This window comes from Panthera uncia (genome assembly GCF_023721935.1).
Source record: "Panthera uncia isolate 11264 chromosome D3 unlocalized genomic scaffold, Puncia_PCG_1.0 HiC_scaffold_8, whole genome shotgun sequence".
In the NCBI taxonomy this organism is placed as follows: domain Eukaryota; kingdom Metazoa; phylum Chordata; class Mammalia; order Carnivora; family Felidae; genus Panthera; species Panthera uncia.
Genome location: NW_026057586.1, coordinates 84,268,022 through 84,286,996, shown reverse-complemented (window position 1 = coordinate 84,286,996; position 18,975 = coordinate 84,268,022). Strand labels below are relative to the sequence as shown.

At 42.2% G+C, this 18,975-nt stretch overlaps 1 protein-coding gene across 12 annotated transcripts in view; it reads left to right on the top strand.

Moving 5' to 3' along the window:
- The window catches only part of CLIP1 (CAP-Gly domain containing linker protein 1), a 125,220-nt gene that overhangs the window by 70,873 nt on the left and 35,372 nt on the right, over positions 1-18,975 (top strand). For 8 of the 12 annotated variants that reach the window (XM_049619415.1, XM_049619408.1, XM_049619413.1 and 5 more), the window contains 9 exons: positions 633-737; positions 4,496-5,440; positions 7,228-7,344; positions 9,693-9,750; positions 10,496-10,579; positions 11,534-11,690; positions 13,040-13,205; positions 13,303-13,518; positions 16,415-18,682. In XM_049619415.1, coding sequence (XP_049475372.1) covers positions 633-737; positions 4,496-5,440; positions 7,228-7,344; positions 9,693-9,750; positions 10,496-10,579; positions 11,534-11,690; positions 13,040-13,205; positions 13,303-13,518; positions 16,415-18,682 — 4,116 coding nt within the window. The remainder of the gene's footprint in view (positions 1-632; positions 738-4,495; positions 5,441-7,227; positions 7,345-9,692; positions 9,751-10,495; positions 10,580-11,533; positions 11,691-13,039; positions 13,206-13,302; positions 13,519-16,414; positions 18,683-18,975) is intronic. The other 4 variants (XM_049619416.1, XM_049619414.1, XM_049619419.1 and 1 more) reach the window with 4 other exon arrangements.

Genomic DNA, 18,975 nt, shown 5'->3' with positions numbered 1-18,975 from the left:
CCACAAAGGCCACCGGTGTGATTTTCTCAGCTCTGGTTTCTAGATTCCCTTCATTAGGTTTTAACTCTCCACACTTGTTCACATCAAATTGCATGCCAGAGTGCTAGGATCTGCTCTAGGGACTTACCGAACTCTTATAAGATTTATGACATGTTTTGCATATTTAGGGGATTAGCAAGTGATCATTTTGAGGGTCAATTCACTTTTCAAAGTCACCGAGTCAGTTACATACACATTGATGTCAAATAGCTGTTGTGGGGAGGAGGGAAAACGATAGTTTAGAGGAATATTAACTATTCTAATTTGTGCTGATAAACTTCACTTATCAATATAACTTATATTTGGCTGCATGCATCTGACACTTTTCATCTTGCCTCATATGTTTTCATTTGTTTTCTTTCTCAGTAGACTAGCTTGTGTCCCCTGCCCACCTCATCCTTTTGTCCGTAGCGTTCATCCTCACCCCCAGCCTCCCCATCTCGGTCCATCCTCTGCCCTTCTCCATTCCCCTTTTTGTTCATCCTTCGGCGGAAGGTACTGGTGGCTCAGCCTGCATGCCGCTCTCTCTCCTCTTGTGCTGGCATGTCATGGTGGCACTGTTGTGTTCTCTTCCTCTTCCTTTTTACTAACAGACGCAGACCAAACTGGAGCATGCCCGCATTAAGGAGCTTGAACAGAGCCTGCTCTTTGAAAAGACCAAAGCTGACAAACTGCAGAGGGAGTTAGAAGACACTAGGGTAATGGTTTTCACTGTTTAATGAAGCAGATCCATATATGTGAATGGTGATGCCTCGGGGGACGTGCCTTGCAGTTGGCCTAAGCCTTGACCCAGTGGTTCCACCTGAGTTTGGTCTTGGTGCCGTTCGGGTGTTTGTGAGCTTAGGCTGATGGTTAGACACAGGTGTTTCATGTCGAATCCTACGTCAAAGGTAAAGACTCATACCTTTGGTTACCTCGGCCAAAATCAAGATCAGAAACGATACAACTGTATAGACTGCATGGACGTCCACAACCACATTTGAGGCTTTTTGTATTACTACCTTGAAATACGTCTCTCCCGTTTGCCACGAGCAGTCAATTGTCCTCTTGTTCTCATATTCCCAGTGACAGGGTTTTCTGAATAATTTTTTGCTATTGTTGTTTTACTTTCCCTCTCTTTTCCTGCCTTCTTCCCTGACCTTTTGGGGGAATTGAAACGCTGGCTCTTTTGAATGAGAGTTAAGGACTTTCATCCCATTGGCCTTTTTTTCTTGATAGCTGGTATGTCTTGTATTTCCCTCCTTTCTGTCACCAGTAGGTGAAAATCTCAGCAAGCAGGAGGGAAAAGTGTGCTGGGACCAGCATGGCTTCCTACAACCCCAGCTCACTGTCTTTGGCCCTCCGAGCCCATGCGTTAGTCATGTTTTCATTTATTTATGTATTAAAGCACTTATATAGTGCTTACTCGGGGCTGGGCACTATTCTGAACACTGCACCGGTATTAACTTACTTGGTCTCACCTCAATCCCGGGGGAAGTGGTAGTATTGTCACCATTTTACAGATGAGGATACCGAGAGATGGAGAGATGAAATAATTTGCCCAAGGTTACACAGCTAACAGTGATAGTGGAGCCAGGATTTGTATCTAGAGCAATGGTCCCCAAAGTCTGTGCTCTTGACCACCATAGGATGGAGTCTATTATGGAGGCAGTTTTGTGCTGAAATATTTAAGAAATAATCCAATACCTTTACATATAAGAGGCCATGTGTCCACACACACACACACCCCTTTTAAATCACGAATTTGACTGTCAATGGCTAAATTGTCCAGATTGTTAACTTTAAAATTTCAAAAATTACTGTCTCTGATCAAATTTGGCATGATTTTTTTCTTTTGAATTGTTAGTATTTGAGGAAATTTCCTTTGCTGAGAAATCATTGATCTAAAAATCTAGATAATTGAGTGATTTTTCTTCTCTAAATCATAAGTTTTTGTTTCTTAAGAAGAAAGAAAATGTTCTCAGTTGGCCTCAAGAGTAAAGGTACTGCCTGTGTATTTGGTAAGAAAAAAGTCCTGGTAGTTTGGTGCTGTTTCTTTGTTACCTGAGAGCCAAAGATTTGATCTGGGAAATACAAGGGACTGATGATAACATTGGGCTCCTTTAGTGAGAATGGCTGTTGAAGCAAGGATATATATGTATATGCACATGTATATACATATGTATGTATGTGTATATATATATATGGTGTATATATATATATATATATATATATATATTTTTTTATTTTTTTTAGCCCATGAATTCTTCCCATGTAGATAAGTTAGTAAACAACTTGGATGGATTTTTGTTTTGTTTTTGTTTTTGCTGTCGATAAGAAGGTATCCATCACGGCATGGTTTATCCAATTATCTCAGGTTTAACCTGTTTTCTTTCTGTAACAAGTCATGTCTTCTATTGATCCTTGTTCTTGCTTGGCCAAGTGTGAAGCCAACCAGTGAGCCTCTTGAATGTCTTATCACCTACCTTCCTTTTAGGAAGTGCTTTAGAATTCCTAAAAGCCAGTAAGGCCAGTTTATAAGTAAGCTTCTGGAGACAGAAGCAAGACTAAGAAACGATACCTGACTTTTATGGCCTGATCCTGGTGGAAGAGGCAGACACGTGGTTTCGCCCGAGGGCAGACTTGGGGAAATAAAATGAAAAACAGAAGTGCTGTGAAAATGCTACAAGATAATCACACTATTATTTTGACTTATTTTTTACTTGATATTTCCTCAGTTTGCTTTATAGTGACTAATTACAGATTCTTATCCTATTGGATTTAATTTATGTTCCTGACCTTGAAGCACTGGCGTTTATCAATGTTTTGTACCTTATTTTGTGGCAACAAACTCTCGGGCACCCTGCCCCAGAAAAAAGTATATAAATAAATTAACCTCTTGAAGCTGGAGCATCTATAACCCTGAAGCATAACACTTACAATCAGCTTTGGAATAGTTACTGACTTCCTTATGCAGTTTTTTGGAGACCGAGTTGGCTTCTTTTCCTAGTCTTGGCGGACGTCTTAGTGTCTCTCCATATCACAGCCTGTAGGTGTGCAGAGAAAGTGAAGGAAACAACGGTGACTTTCTGTCCCACTAGAAGGCAGTGAGGGAGAGGAGCCTTCAACCTGGAGGAGTTTTAATCCTTAAAATTGGTTTTTAAATCATTCATGTTCCCTTCTTTTTCCCAGGTTAGTCCAATAATTTATTTTTATGCCCAAAGGTATCATTTCCCACATATTTTGTGTGTTACTCTGACTGGCTAACAGGTATCAGAGGGAAGTAATTTCCTAAGAGTAAAAGGACACAGTTTAAGAAAGTGTTTTTCATAGTCCTGGGGTGTTTGTTTAAAAACAGATTCTTGGGTGCTATCCCAGAGCTCAAATAGAATCAAAACATGGGAAAGTACTGGGACATACATATATATGCCTTTTAGACATATATCCCAGGAGATTGATTTGCATACTAAAATCTAAGAACCACTGGGTTAGGGGAACAAGATTTGTGCATTAAAATGCCAATAGAATTATAAAATCTAAAAAGTGTAATCTCTAAAGATTCTTGTGTATAATTGCAGGTAAGTAGTAGTTCTCATTTTGTCTTCCTAAAAAACAGGTTAATGAATTATTTCTTCATTATGCAGGTGAAGCTTTTATTCTAAAGTTGATGTGGTATTAATTGAAACATTTGATAGGTAATTTCACACATTTTTATACCAATCGTAGCTGATGGAAGTATAATACTAACCATATATATGTAATTGAAAATTCTGTGCTTCCCACATGAACATACTTTTTTAGTAGATAAAAGGAAAAAGAAAATGAATAATATATTTTATTTAAACTGGTATATCCAAAGTAATATCATCTCATTATGTAATCAGTCTAAAAATTATTAACAAGGTGTCTTCTGTTCTTTTTTTTCCCCTGAGTCTTCAAAATCTGTGTATTTCACACTGCCAGCACCTGTCACATTTCAAGTGCTCAGTAGCCCCGTGTGCTACTCTACCGGACAGCACAGAGCTTTAAAATCAGCTGCATCAGGTAGACGAGCATTTACACATCCTGGGTGAAGCAGAGTAGGGAAAAAACAGGTAAAATGAGGAGGATTCTTTCTTCCAGCAGGCAGATAAAACGAGAAATTGGAAAGCTACTGTTTCCCTCAACTTACCTGTCAGATGATGGGCACTTCTCTAAAGTTTCTTTAGAGGAAAAAGAAGCAAGTTAAATTCCATATCAGTTTTCAGTTTCTTGAGCATCTCAAGATGGTGGAAGTTTGCCCAAGATGATGACTTACTTTGGAGCTCTCAGAACTGGGCTTCCTCTGTGATGGCAGCTAGAGGTGGGTGAGCACGAGGGCTCGCTGTAGCTCACCGCTGCCTGAGGTGGGGAGTTATTAGAGATCTTCAAGGTTAAAGGAAATTACCGGTGATGGGTTATTGACATGCTTTGTTTCTCTTTGGGCTGCGGTTACTAGGTGGCTACAGTGTCAGAAAAGTCCCGTATAATGGAGCTAGAAAAAGAGCTGGCACTGAAAGTGCAGGAGGTGGCTGAGCTGCGGAGGAGACTGGAGTCCCAGAAGCCCACTGGGGACGTCGACGTGTCGCTCTCCCTTTTGCAAGAGATAAGCTCTTTGCAAGAAAAATCAGAAGCTGCCCGTGCTGACCACCAGAGAGAAATCGCTTCCCTGAAGGAGCATCTTGGAGCCCGTGAAGAGACCCATCAGAAGGAGGTGAAGGCTCTTCAGGCTGCCACAGAGAAGCTTTCCAAGGAGAACGAGTCCCTGAAAAGTAAGCTCGATCATGCCAACAAGGAGAATTCCGACGTGATAGTCCTGTGGAAGTCCAAGCTGGAGACGGCCATCGCGTCTCACCAGCAGGCGATGGAGGAGCTAAAGGTGTCCTTCAGCAAAGGGGTCGGAACGGAGACGGCAGAGTTTGCGGAGTTAAAAACACAGGTGGAGAAGATGCGACTGGATTACCAGCACGAGATAGAAAATCTGCAGAATAAACAAGACTCTGAAAGGTCTGCTCACGCCAAAGAGATAGAAGCCCTAAGGGCTAAGCTGATGGCGGTCGTTAAAGAGAAGGAGAGCAGCCTAGAAGCCATCAAGGCGAAACTGGACGAAGCAGAAGACCAGCACCTAGTAGAAATGGAGGACACCTTAAACAAATTGCAGGAAGCTGAAATAAAGGTAAAGGAGCTAGAGGTCCTACAAGCCAAATGCAGTGAACAAACCAAGGTTATTGGTAATTTTACATCACAGCTCAAGGCTGCCGAAGAAAAGCTCTCGGATCTTGATGCACTTCGGAAAGCCAGTTCCGAAGGTAAATCGGAAATCGAGACACTTAGACAGCAGCTTGAGGCAGCTGAGAAACAGATTACAAATTTAGAGATTGAAAAGAATACTGAAAGTGGCAAGGTTTGTATTGGCGTCCTCCATCCTTTAAGTTTCCATCTGTCCGTCCCGCTTTGCATCGTGTGTTACTTTTGAGTGGAGCTCGTTCACCTTCCAAATTCCCGATTCTATTATACAGCACGTTGCTTTGTGCTGGCAAATTTCCCAGCTGCGTGTAGCATCCTCTGAGTGTCTTGAGTGTGGTTTCTTCTGAGGAGATTAGAGAAAACACTGGCTCAACTATGTGAGTTTATTTTGGTTTCCTGTTATCTGGAAACTTTACACTTTGTCTCTGGGCCAGGCTGTACGCTTTCCTGTTGAAGCTTGGTTCTGGTCTGCCACCTTTTTAAAACAGAGAATTCCCTAAGGTGATGGTGTTGAGATAAATAAATGGAGAGGAAAGAAATTTAAAAGATTACCTCCTCCCTTGCCATTTACGTAATTGTCTTGTCCATAAGGTAATATATAAAAACAGACTGCGGACCTTCAGGCTTGAGTTTGACTAATGGAAATTAACAGTCTATGATAAGTAATACTCACAGCAAAATAAGGTTAAGAGCCTGGAGCCCTTTGCATCGCTACTTTCTTTCTCCTTGGAGCTTTTCCTATGCCACAGTGAGATCATGTTCTATTCCCCACCCTTTTTTTTTTTTTTTAATTTTTAGAAGTTTATTTATTTTGAGAGGGAGACAGAATGAGTGGGGGAGGGGCAGAGAGAGGAGACAGAAAATTCCAAGTAGGCTCCCACTGTCAGTGCAAAGCCCGATGTGGGGCTCAACCCTACGAACCATGAGATCATGACCTGAGCCGCCGAAACCAATAGTTGCAGGCCTAACCGAGCCGCCCAGGTGCCCCTGTTCCCTACCGTTTTGAGGAAAGATCTGACAAGTATGCTTTTGGTCAAGGTGCAGGAAATTCTATGGAACGTTTGTCAGCTACATTCCTTTCTAATTAGCCTTTTCAAATATTCCCTTCATTTTTAAGAACCGTTTGAGGGACAGATGCTCTTTCCCAGCCCTCTTGCCACTAGCGGGAGTACTGGTACTGATGAGGAATGTTACGAGCTTTTTGCAGGAGAAACTGCTTTGTTAGCAAAGGGTTGTAAAGTTAAACGGGGAGATGTGAAGACAGAAGGAAAAGTCACTAAGTAACTAACGTTAGTTGAAGATAACAAGCTAATTACAGGAAGTTTTTCTCAAATCTCCTCACTTGGATCCAAAATACCAATCAAAACAAAAATGAATTAGTAGAGCAGTATGAAGCTAACTAAGGGTTGGTCAACTTTTTTTACACCCAAATTTAATGAAAACCAATTTCTGATGACTGTTGTCCAGTGGATTTTAAAATTCTTTATTTTTTTAAGTGTTGAAATACTTTAAGCATATACAAAGATAGAAAATAACATAGGTCACATGTATCCGTTATTCCTACTTTATGGATTTTAAAGTCCAGAAAATGAAATTGCTTAACTTACCCACTTAGAAAGTAAGTGTCTGCGCTTTCTGCTTTAGATCATGCTGATACTCCAAATTTTGGTATAGAAAAATACTTTGTTTTGACTATTTTAAATAGCCATTAGATTGTGCTACCTAGAAACGGATTGTGTGAAAAGTCATTGGCTTCTTAGAGTTAACAACCGCAAAAAAAAAAAGCAGTAATTTTTTTACCCATGCCTTTATTCCTTTCGGTTTTGTTTGGTTGTGTTTGTTTCTCGTATGTTTTTTAGGTTTCTTTTATTTTTTCTTTCTCATTCATTCTTTTTTGTTTCCTTCTGTTCATTTACTCCTGTGCCACGTCGCTGTGTACGGTAGGCTAGTAGCATTTCCAGGGAGCTTCAGGGGAAAGAGCTAACACTAAATAACCTTCAGAAAAACTTGAGTGAAGTCAGTCAAGTGAAAGAGGCTTTGGAGAAAGAACTTCAGATTTTGGTAAGTACCTGTTGGGAATCTGACTCTCAGGGTTTCTGGCCATTTGAATGGTTCCTGTTTTAAAAACAAAAATCTCTGTAAGGAAGTATTGTACCTGTTTCCTTCCTCTTTCAAAGTATTGATTGAAATTGAGTGTATTAGTCATTGGCTGATGACCTTGAAGGGAATGGGATCAAATCGACACTCGCAATAAAGGTAGGTATTACTTTTTCCTTTTTAAAATCTAGCCTTTGCTTCTGAGAAATGGGTCGCTTTGGCATATTATTGACTGCTTAGTTTTGCTAAACACAGGGACCTTCCAAGTTATACACCCAACACGTTAACTTTCACTTATAATGAGGTCTTGACTGCTTTCTCGTACTTTCCAGAGAGCTGTCCCGGACCATTGGCATCCTCTGTTAGCAAGGCAGGGTGTTGTCTAAGTCTACGAATTCAAAGAATCATCTCTTACAACTCTGTTCATTCCACCCCAGGAAATTACATTTCTTTTCACGTATATCCTCTTGCCTTAATCCCAAGTTGTAAGACATTTTTTTTCTTAACTTTTTCTTACCTTTTCTCAACTGTTCTCCTTACTTCCTGCATCAGAAACTGAACTTACAAGGCACCTGGGTGGCTCAGTTGCTTGGGTGTCAGACTTTTGATTTTGGCTCGGGTCATGATCTTGCAGTTCGTGATTTCGGGCCCTGCATCGGGCCCTGCACTGACAGTGTGGATTCTGCTTGGGATTCTCTGTCTCCCTCTCTCTTTGCCCCTCCCCTGCTCTCACTCTGTCTCCCTCTCTCTAAATAAATAAATAAACATAAAAAAAACCCAACAACCCTGAATTTAGTCAGGGCCGGCCACCATAAGCACACATCATGGAGAGTTGAAGGTTATGGACAAACTGGGTAAGAGACACATGAGTCAGGAGGGGGCAGTTGTCTTAGATCCTCCATAGACCATCCTCTTCCCCACTTCCTCACTTCTTTGCTAATACCAGGGGTGAATGAGTATTTGCTTTTTTTTTTGTTTTTTCAATGCCAATATTACAAACTTCTTCAAATGTTAAATATATAGCTGCACTGTTCATTTTGGTAGCTACTGTTCACATACGGCTATTTAAATGAATTAAAATTAAGTTCTTCGCTTGTACCAGCCACATAGGAAGTGCTTAATACCCACATGTGGCTAGTGGCTACCATACTGAACAGTGCAGTATAGAATATTTCCATCATGGAGGATAATTCTGTTGGACAGTTTTGATGTACAGTATTTTAGCTACTTTTTTGAGAATAAGTTGGCCTGGGAATGACAATTTTCTAATACGGTATCCTTTAAGAAAATGTGTTTTTTGAGTTTCATACCATTTCTCTGCCCTCTTCCCCAAGCTTTACTTTTTTTTGTAAGTTAGCATATCCCTCTAGGTACCCCGTAGAGAAAACTTGCCATCTAAATCTGGCTTTGGGAATAACACAGGTGGACATTGTGTGGGCTTTGGTGGACTTGTGTGGTTCATGTACCCGTTTTTAAAATAATTCTAAATAGTTAGAAACACTCATTTAGAAATGTTATTGGTGTATCTAGCTCAAAACTCATCTCAGGGAAACCAGGAGAGTGTTTTTATCTACTGTCATGTTTAGAAAAGAGTGGGTGAGCAATGGCCCTTTTTGGTTCTAGAAATAGTTTTTTTTTTTAAGTACATTTTATTTTATTAAAAAATTTTGTTTAATGTTTTATTTATTTTTGAGACAGAGAGAGAGGCTGATCGTAAGTAGGGGAGAGGCAGAGAGAGAGGGAGACAGAACCCAAAGCAGACTCCAGGTGCTGAGCTGTCAGCACAGAGCCCGACGCGGGGCTCAAACTCACGAACTGCAAGATTTGACCAGAGCTGAAGTCAGATGCTTAACCGACTGAGCCACCCAGGTGCCCCCAGAATTAGTTGATATGGTTTCAAGATGTTAGGTTCTCGTTACTCTCAGATATAAAACATTTCAGAATTCTGATCACTGTCTTAGCCAGATATCTGAAGAGAAGTTCTGCTAATTGAGGATGGCAACATGAAAAAAGCATTCACATGTACCACATGTACTTACGTGTGCACATTCACACATCTGTACAGATGTATGTGCACACCTAGGTATGCACACACATAGAAACCTCATTCACTTGTGTATGTACATGCACAGTAGACATATGGTAGCACTTGGTGTCTACACGTTTTGAGTGTAAGCTCGTTTTGATGAAACAAAATCAGCCACAAAAAGTAGATAGTGTTGTAGTTATCACTGACTGAAGCTTTCTATTTCTATAATTTGAAATCTTTCTCATCTGAATATCCAATTCTTTTTTCTTTTTTTTTTTTTTAGAAAGAAAAGTTTGCTGATGCTTCAGAGGAGGCGGTCTCTGTTCAGAGAAGCATGCAAGGTATGTCTTACTAAAGTATGAGCAGATGGCTTTAGAGAATGTCACATTCTCACCCTGAAGATGGCGTCTGGAATACACAGAATAGATGCTCCTGTAGTCTGATGTCCCTCTTCTGGAAGCTCCTGCAGCCGGATTGCATGAGCTTCCTGAAGCCTCAAACTCGCATTAATTTTTTCTTCTTTTGACTTGAAGCTTATTCTATATTAAAATTAAATATACTTGGGAAAAGTATCTTAATCCTCAGGCATTGATAACTATTGAGTTTTAGCTGGAAGTAGGAAAGAGAAGCCTAGAAAGGGATGCGTGGTGTCTGCTTTTTTTTTAAATTTTTTTTTATTTTTTAATTTTTTGAGAGAGCACGAGTTGGGTAGGGACAGAGAGGGGAGACACAGAATCCGAAGCAGGCTGCAGGCTCCAGGCTCTGAGCTGTCAGCACAGAGCCAGACACGGGGCTTGAACTCATGAACCACGAGATCATGACCTGAGCTGAAGTCAGACACTTAACCGACTGAGCCACCCAGGTGCCCCGCCTGGTGTCTGTTTAATCCACAGGTGTGGGGAGGCAGAAAGAGACGCATGCTTACTCCTGTAGGTCCATTATGCAGTGGTTTGATGTGTGGTGGGACTTTCTAGCATTTGTCCTCTCAAATCCCAAGCATATTATTTGATTTGGTTTAAGACAGTCAGCCTCTAGATGGCTTCTTAAGTATGAAATATATTAAACTTTTAACTTTATCCTCCGTAGAAACAGTAAATCAGTTACGTCAAAAAGAGGAACAGTTTAACGCGCTGTCTGCCGAATTGGAGAAGTTGAGAGAAAATTTAACAGGTAAGATAGCTCTGGTTACTAAGCACTGGATATAGTAGGTTTCCTAGGATTTGTGGTAACCATAGTACATTACAATAACATTTATTCAGGGGTAACTTCTTCACTCAATAGTGTGATATAACGAGATCAAATACTTGAATACTTGTTGGAGGTCTGTAAATTCTGCGCATGCTCTCTGCCCTGTTTTCAAATAAGTCAGAATCCACCACATGTCACCGTTCCTACCGCTGTCTTTGACTCAAGCCACCCATCATTTTTCACTTGAGCTGCTCTAACAGCTCACTGCCTGCTCAGCCTGCTTCTGCCCTGCCCACTTTGGTCCATTTGTAGCACCCCAACCAGAGCGGTCCTTCCACCATCAAGTCAGGTCGTGGCACTTTTCTGCCTGAGATCACTTGGTAGCTCCCCTCACATGCAGAGTAAAAACTACAGTCCTTACCAGTGCCAGGCCCTGTTACCTCTCTGATTACATCCCGTCATCTGTAATCTCTCTGATTACATCCCGTAATCTGTAGTCTCTCCGATTACATCAAAAGGCCCGTAGTACCCTTCCCCTTGTTGATTCTACTTCAGCTATATTGTCCTCTGCATAGCAAGCATTTTTGTGCCTCAGGGCCTTTGCACTTGGTGTCCCTCAGCTCCTTCAGGTCTTTACTTAAATGTTACCATTCAGAGAGGCCCTGCCTGAGATTTTAACCTTCCCGACTCCTTCGTGGTTCCTTTCTCTACTTACATTTTTTTCCCTCTTGGCAATTAACCCTATTTTTATACTATTTATTTTCTTTCTTGATCTTGTTTATTGTCCGTTTTCTTGGCTAGAATATAATTTTCATGAGGGCAGGGATTGCTGTATGCAAATATTCCCAGAACAAGCCTCGGAATACAGGATGTAGTCAATAAATTTTTGTTGCCTGTAACACTGTGGTGCAATTTGTTTTTCCTGTGTATATTCAGATATGGAGGCAAAATTCAGAGAGAGAGATGACAGAGAAGAGCAGTTGATAAAGGCAAAGGAAAAGTTGGAAAACGACATTGCAGAAATTATGAAAATGTCTGGAGATAATTCTTCTCAGCTGACAAAAATGAACGATGAGCTACGTCTGAAAGAAAGGTATGTACGAATGGTTATAAGGGCGCCCAATTTAGGTTGGCCTCTGAAGTGAGGTCTCGGAGGGAGCGGAGCCAGAATTCAGGGTGGTTCTGTTTTAAAGTTTCTTGTCTCCCTTCCTTCCTGTCATTACCCCGGTGTACCCTTCAGTCAACTACTGGACCTTCTAAGTAATACAGTATTGTGGACTTTTTAATGACTTGCAAAGAATTTTACCAAGGGCAGTGACATCTTTTACAGGCGCTTAACAATTTTTTAACCTGTTCCAGTGTAACGAAGGGTAGCCCTTATTACAGGCTTAGTAGGTATGTGCCCTGCACTGTGCTGAGTGTATTTTCTAATTCTTGTAACAATCCTGTGAGGTGAGTGTCTTACTCCCATTTTGAAGAGAAAGGAATTGAGGCTCAAGAAGGTGAAGTCACTCGCTTGTGTTCTGGCCCCAGAGAGCTCGCGGCTCTCGTCGCTGCGCTGTTCGTCCTCAGCGCTAGCTTCCTTTATCTTCGCCTCTGCTGTTGTCTTTATTCTGAGGTTCTTGTTGCTTTGATTTTTTTTTCTTTTAATAGCTTCCATACAAAAAGCAAATGTCTTATAAGGCAAAAAGCCTTCAGAGGACATTTTAGGGCCAATGAGTCTGAAAGCGTGACTAGTTGGCAGTTAGGTTTGCATCCACGGGCCGGCGTGGGGTGGCGGGGCAGGTGGCGGCTGGGCCTTGGTTGGCCGCCTCGGGTCAGACCCGCTGTGAGGCGGGTGCAGTTGCACAGGCGGTTGTGGCACGGTGCCCTCGAGGAGCTCCATCTCTGCAGGTGTCGGACAGGTGTAAAACCCAGAGGGACCGCCCGAGTTTCCCTCCTCCGTTCTCGGAGTCGTCTGATAGCCTGTTCTCCAGGTTTGTGTCTCACGTCTTGTGTACATCTTTGTTGGACCACATTAGGATCTCGAAGCTAGTTCTTCGAGTTCTGAAGTGTCATTTTGTATCTTCTGTACTCAAGCAGCACTAGAATGAGTTTTTGATAATCTAGTCTGCTAAAATTTTGAAACTTTACTAAAATAACTCATTTCCTCATATATGTGTACTTTTCACTCATTTTTCCTTACTGATCTATTTACATAAAATGATAAACCTTCACAATTACAGTAGTTGTCGCTCCAAATAATGTATTTATAACTGTCACAATTGTTAAAATTATTCTTCAGGGCAAGTCAGGTTAATTTTTTGTTGTTTCAGACGTCATTAAGTTATTCACAACTTAAAATCATTAATACAATTATTAATACTATCTTTCTAAGCATATCTTTGGAATTCAAAGCATTCTTTTGAAAGCTCTGACCCCTTGTATTGAAACTTGTTCTAGAACCGTAGAAGAATTACAGCTAAAGCTCACAAAGGCTAATGAAAATGCAAGCTTTCTGCAGAAGAATATTGGGGAAGTAACTCTCAAAGCGGAACAGTGCCAGCAGGAAGCAGCTAAAAAGCATGAGGAAGAAAAGCAAGAACTGCTGAGGAAATTGTCGGACCTGGTAAGGAGGCAACAAATGGGACTGTGTGTTGGCAGGAAGGTGAGGGGCAATGCAGATGCGGCTGGATGACTCTCTCCCTCATTCGGGCTCTCTGCAGGAGAAGAAGGTGGAAACGAGCCACAACCAGTGCCAGGATCTGAAAGCTAGGTACGAAGCAGCCAGTTCAGAGACGAAGGCGAAGCACGAAGAAACCCTGAAGAGCCTACAGAAGATGCTGCTGGACACAGAGGAGAGGCTGAAGGCCGCACAGGAGGAGAACAGTGGCTTGTTGCAGGAGATGGTGGAACTGAAAAAGCAAGCTGACAAGGCCAAAGTATGTTCTGGGAGACAGTTCAGTCGCTGTGTTGCGTCGAGGCCGCGGTGGGGCTTAGAGAGCGTCAGCGGATGGGACGGGGTACGCTGGCCTTTACAAATGCTGACCTCTGAGGGCTTGGCGGGATGGCGAATTACGTTTTCCTGGCTTCACGTGTTTTCTGCCAGCTGCTGGTCCTTCTCGGGGTGGCGGCCACAGTACAGGGCTTTCCCCTGAGTGTCCTGTGTAGCCATCACCCCCCCACCCCATGCTGCTTGCTCCCTAGCTGTCACAGAGAGTCTCCTGTTGCCTGAGCTGTGTTTGCCTGCTTGCAGTAGACTTTGTGTCGTGGCCTCTAATCTTGGCCATCTTGCTGCTGCCTTGCACTGGGGTTAGGAGGGACATCTTGCAGCAAAGCGAGAAGCAGAGGCCACGTGAAACAAGTGAGCATTGGAGAAACAGAGCTCCTAAACAGCAGATTAGAAGTGAGGAGTCTAGAAAGGGCTTTTATATGTCCCTGGAAGGCACTCTGAGCTTAATTGATAAGGAAGCTGGATGCAGGGGCTGGAAGGAAACGCTCTGTTATTAAATAGAGTAGAATTTGATACGTTGAATTTCATTTTATGGTGTCAGGATCATATCTGCAACCCGGTATATTTTTGGACTCTGGTAGCTTAATGAAGTTCAACCATCCTTCTACTGTTTAACTTTTCCCTCCTACTATTTAACTTGCTCAAAGAAAAGTAAATACTTGTTTTCAGTTACTTTTAGTGTTTATACAGGAGTTTAGTGAAAAGGAAATGTAAGAGAGCATACATAGGACTTCAAACAATTCCCACCTAAAACTTGTTAATTAAATTGGACCATGACATAATTTATGTGATATATAAGATGCCTCCATTTTCTCTCTCCTTCATGCTGGCCGTCAAGGATTTGTGTTCTCCCTGTTAAACAGCTCCAGTTTTACGAGTCATTTAACACTGGATATAATTTCCAGATTTTTTATCTTTATGGATCCCTTTATCTGGACAGACTCCAGGTTTTTTTTTTTTTTAATGTTTGTTTATTTATTTATTTAGAGAGCTCCTGTGGGTGACAGTGGGGGAGAGGCAGAGAGAGAACCCCAAGCAAACTCTGCACTGTGAGTGCAGAGCCTGATGCTGGGCTTGAACTCAGGAACCGTGAGATCATGACCTGAGCCAAAATCCAGAATTGGATGCTTAACTGCCTGAGCCCCCCAGGCACCCCCAGACTCCACTTTTTTAGTGTTTCCCTTAAAAAAATGTTGCAGTTTGACGAAACCATGGCATTCTAGAAGTTTCTGTTAAGTCTCATTAATTTTGCTTACTGGTGTTTTGTTTTTTATTTTTTACAAGGGTCATTTGGTTAAGATTGTTCCCCCTCCAAAGTTGTCTTGATATCCAGTTTCTGTGGATTTCAGTATCGGTCAGCAACAGTGGCTCACAGACTATTTTATGAATCTGATGAGCCCTTAAAGTAGTCCCTTCCTAGAAAATTTATATGCTCAACACACTTTATATAAGATTTCAGGAGGTTCCTGGAGCCCACAGAACTTCTGTGTTTCCTAGTTTAAGACTCAGTGATTTGTAGCCATGCTGTCCAATACAGTAGCTACCAGCCACATTAATTTGAATTTTAGTTGTTCAATTTTAATAAATTACAAGTTTAGCTCCTTATTTGCACTCCCCACACTTCACGTGATCACCAACTACGCACATGACCAGTAGGCTACTATATTTGTGCAGATAACATTTAGACCATTGCAGAAAGTTCTGGACAGTGCTGGTATAGATAATGTGGTCAAGTCATTTTATAAACCAGTATATTAAAAAAAAATTTTTTTTACATTTGTTTATTTTTGAGAGAGACAGAGCATGAGCAGGGGAGGGACAGAGACAGAGACACAGAATCCGAAGCAGGCTCCAGGCTCTGAGCTGTCAGCACAGAGCCCGACACAGGGCCCGAACCCACGAGCTGCGAGATCATGATCTGAGCCGAAGTCGGATGCCTAGCTGACTGGGCCACCCAGGCACCCCTAAACCAGTATATTTTTTTTAAACTCATTTTATTGGGCCGCATGGGTGGCTAAGTCGGTTAAGTGTCTGACTTTGGCTCAGGTCGTGATCTTGCGGTTTGTGAGTTCAAGCCCCACGTTGGGCTCTTTGCTGACAGATCAGAGCCTGGAGCCTGCTTTGGATTCTGTGTCTCCCTCTCTCTCTGCCCCTGCCCTGCTCATGTTCTGTCTCTCTCTTTTAAAAATACATAAAACATGAAAAAAAAAATTTTAATCATTTATTTCAGTCACCCAAACCTAGCAAATTGGTCTGTACTTTTAATAAGTTGTGATATTGGGATTAAATCAGCCAGGCCAGTGACTGTCCTTTGCTAAGCTGCTGTCTTATAGTTAGTTTGAAAAGCAACAATTTACTTTCCCCCACCCTTCCCCTCCCCCCTTTTGGTTAAAATATATTCACTTTTTGTAATTCTCTAGATTGTATTTTTAAAAATTCTTCTCTGAATTCTTCCTACAAGAGAAATAATTGGGAAGTTAGAAGGGCAGGAAAGAATTTCACGCCCTGATGTCAAAGTCAAACTAACCATTTTTATCTCGTAGGTGCCACTCAGGGATGATTTCAAAAGTGTTTCAGAGATAAAATAAACTAGTAGGTAGATCAGCACTTCGCAAAGCTAAACCTGCCTTGTGTTATCCTTTAATGGGCTCTTTTCATCTAGTTCCCCATTTCCCCCCATCCCCTTGTTATCTAGGTAGTTTCTAGGACATTTATTGCAAAACATTTTAAGCCTGGGCGATTTAGGTTGCATTAAGCTATTTGGGCTTGCATTTGTCTGCTTGATTTCATTTTGTTCCCATTCTTTCCACCTTTTATTTCTGTAGTCACTAACTTATTTGTTAACATCAGCCAAAAAAGAACTTGAACTAATGTCAGAAGAGCTGAGGGGTCTGAAATCAGAGAAGCAGCTTCTTGCACAGGAGGGAAATACTTTAAAGTTAGAAAAAGGTTCACTTTTATCACAATTGGTAGAGGTGGAGGCCAAAATAACTTTACTTCAGGAAGATCAACAGAAACTGTGGTCGGTAAACGAAACTCTTAATTTAGAAAAGGAGAAAGTCTTAGAAGAAAAACAAGATGCTGAAAAGCTTTATCAACAGGAGCAGCTCCATAAAGAATCTTTAGCTGTTGAGAGAGAGAAATTACTACAAGAAATCAATATTGCGCAGGAAGAGCTTTTGAAGATCAGTATGGAAAATGATGCTTTGCAGGCTTCCAGAGCAAGCCTGCGGGCACTCACAGAAGAGCTCCAGCTCAGCAAAGATACTTTGATTGCTGAGTCTAAGAAGGATCAAGAAGAAAAAGGTCACCTAGAGGATCATATCAAGAAGCTCACTACTGAAAACCTTGCCTTGGCTAGAGATAAAGATGAAGTTATTCAAAAGCTGCAGAGCTCTTACGAAGAGCTAGTCAAAGATCAGAAAACCTTGGTGCAGGAGATTGAAGATCTCACGGCTGAGAAAAAGTCTGCTTCGGAGAAGCAGTCAGATCTCGATAGCACGTGCATAGCCTTAAAGATGGAAAGAGAAACTCTTCTCCAGAACAACAAAGAGCTGCAGTTTGAGAAGGACGTGCTTCTTCAAGATCGGGAAAAGCTGAGTGCCAGCCTGGAGGCCGCCCTCCAGATCAAGCAGCTGCTCAGCACGGAAACCAGTGGGCTCCACACACAGCTAGACGATGCCAAGAGGGCTCTGAGGAAGGCTGAGCTGGACGTGAGGCAACTGCAGGCTACAAATAGCAGCCTCACAAATCTCCTGGAAGAAATCAAGACCAGTCGGAAGATCACAGACTCCGAGTGCATCCAGCTTCTGCAAGAAAAAGGAGCCTTGGCCGCCTCTGAGAGAAAACTCTTGGCTGAAAAAGAAGAACTTCTAAGTGAGAACAGGCTCATTGCTGAAAAACTGAAGAAGTGCTCCGAAGAGGCCACCCATATGGAGATGAGCCTGAACGAGAAGATCACTTACCTAACTTCTGAGAAGGAGGTGGTATGTCAGAAAATTGCTAAGCTCAAAAAGCAGCATGTCAGTCTCTTGAAGGAAAAGTCTGTCCTGGAAATGCAAAATGGAGATTTGCTTGCAGAAAGAGAGAACTCCATGAAAACCATAGGAGACCTCAAAAAGAAATACGATCAAGAGTCTGAAAACAGAAGAATCGTAGTGCACGAGAAGATGAAACTCCTTGGTAATCTCGACACTCTGAAGAAGGAGCTTCAGGAGAGGAAAAGGGAAAACCAAGTGCTAGCAGCCACCAAGTGCGATCTCTCTCTGATGCTGAAAGAGGCTCAGAATGCCAGACAGAGTTTAGAGAAAGAGCACACGAGCACCCTGCAAGCAAAGGAGAGTCTGAATGCTGAACTTCAGACTTGCTGTTCTGAAAAGAGCATCTTGCTGCGGGATGGGTTGAATCTGCAAGAAGAGTGTCAGAGATTAAACAAGGAGATCCAAACAATTCAGCAGTCCTTCCTCCTGGAAAAAGAAGCCAGAGCGCAGGAAACTGAATCATCCCTGTATGAAAACAATAAACTTCATGGCAGGTTGGTCCTCCTGGAGCAGGAGCTGGAAGAGTTAAGAGCACGCACTAAGCAGCTTCAGTCTGAAAATTTTGTGCTCGTCCAAGAGAAGACCAAGTCGGAGCAGAGAGTGGTGGAGATAATTAAGGAAAAGGAACTCTTGAGCGCAGAAACGGCTCGACTCGCTGCCAACATAGAGACTCTGAAGAAAGATTTCGCCACCTTGTCCAAATCCAAGTTAGAGCTGCAGGAACTGCACAGCTACCTCACCAAGATCCTGGATGACCTCCAGCTGAAGCACGAGACGACCCTGGCCGATCGCGCCAAGGTGGTGCAGGACAACAAGAACCTCCTGGCCGAGAAGAGAGACATGATACTGACCAAGGAGGAGCTCCTAAAGGAGAAGGAAAAGCTGGCAGAAAGCTACTTCATCCTTCAGAAAGAGATTAGCCAGTTGGCCAAAACCAACAGCCATATCTCAGCCAACCTCCTAGAATCTCACAATGAAAACCGTATTTTAAGGAAAGACAAGAGCAAGCTCACCCTTAAAATTAGAGAGCTCGAGACTCTTCAGTCATTTACGGTAAAGTGGGAGGGTCAGGGACCAGCACCTGGACTACTAACACTGTGCACTAACTTCCTAGCGGGCTCCTGGAGAGGATAGGCACCCCACTGAATCCACTGCTCCTATGTCTCAAGCTGTTTGTTTCCACCTGAAGGGGCCACTCATTACTAAATCTCTAATCGCAGTTGTTTCCGTTAGAAAGAGGTGTGAACTGTGAATAAAAAGGATATCTTTTTTAATTTAAGGAGAAATTTACCAGAAAAAGTCAACTGTGGTTCTGAAAGGATTAAGAACAGTAGAAGAATGGGCAC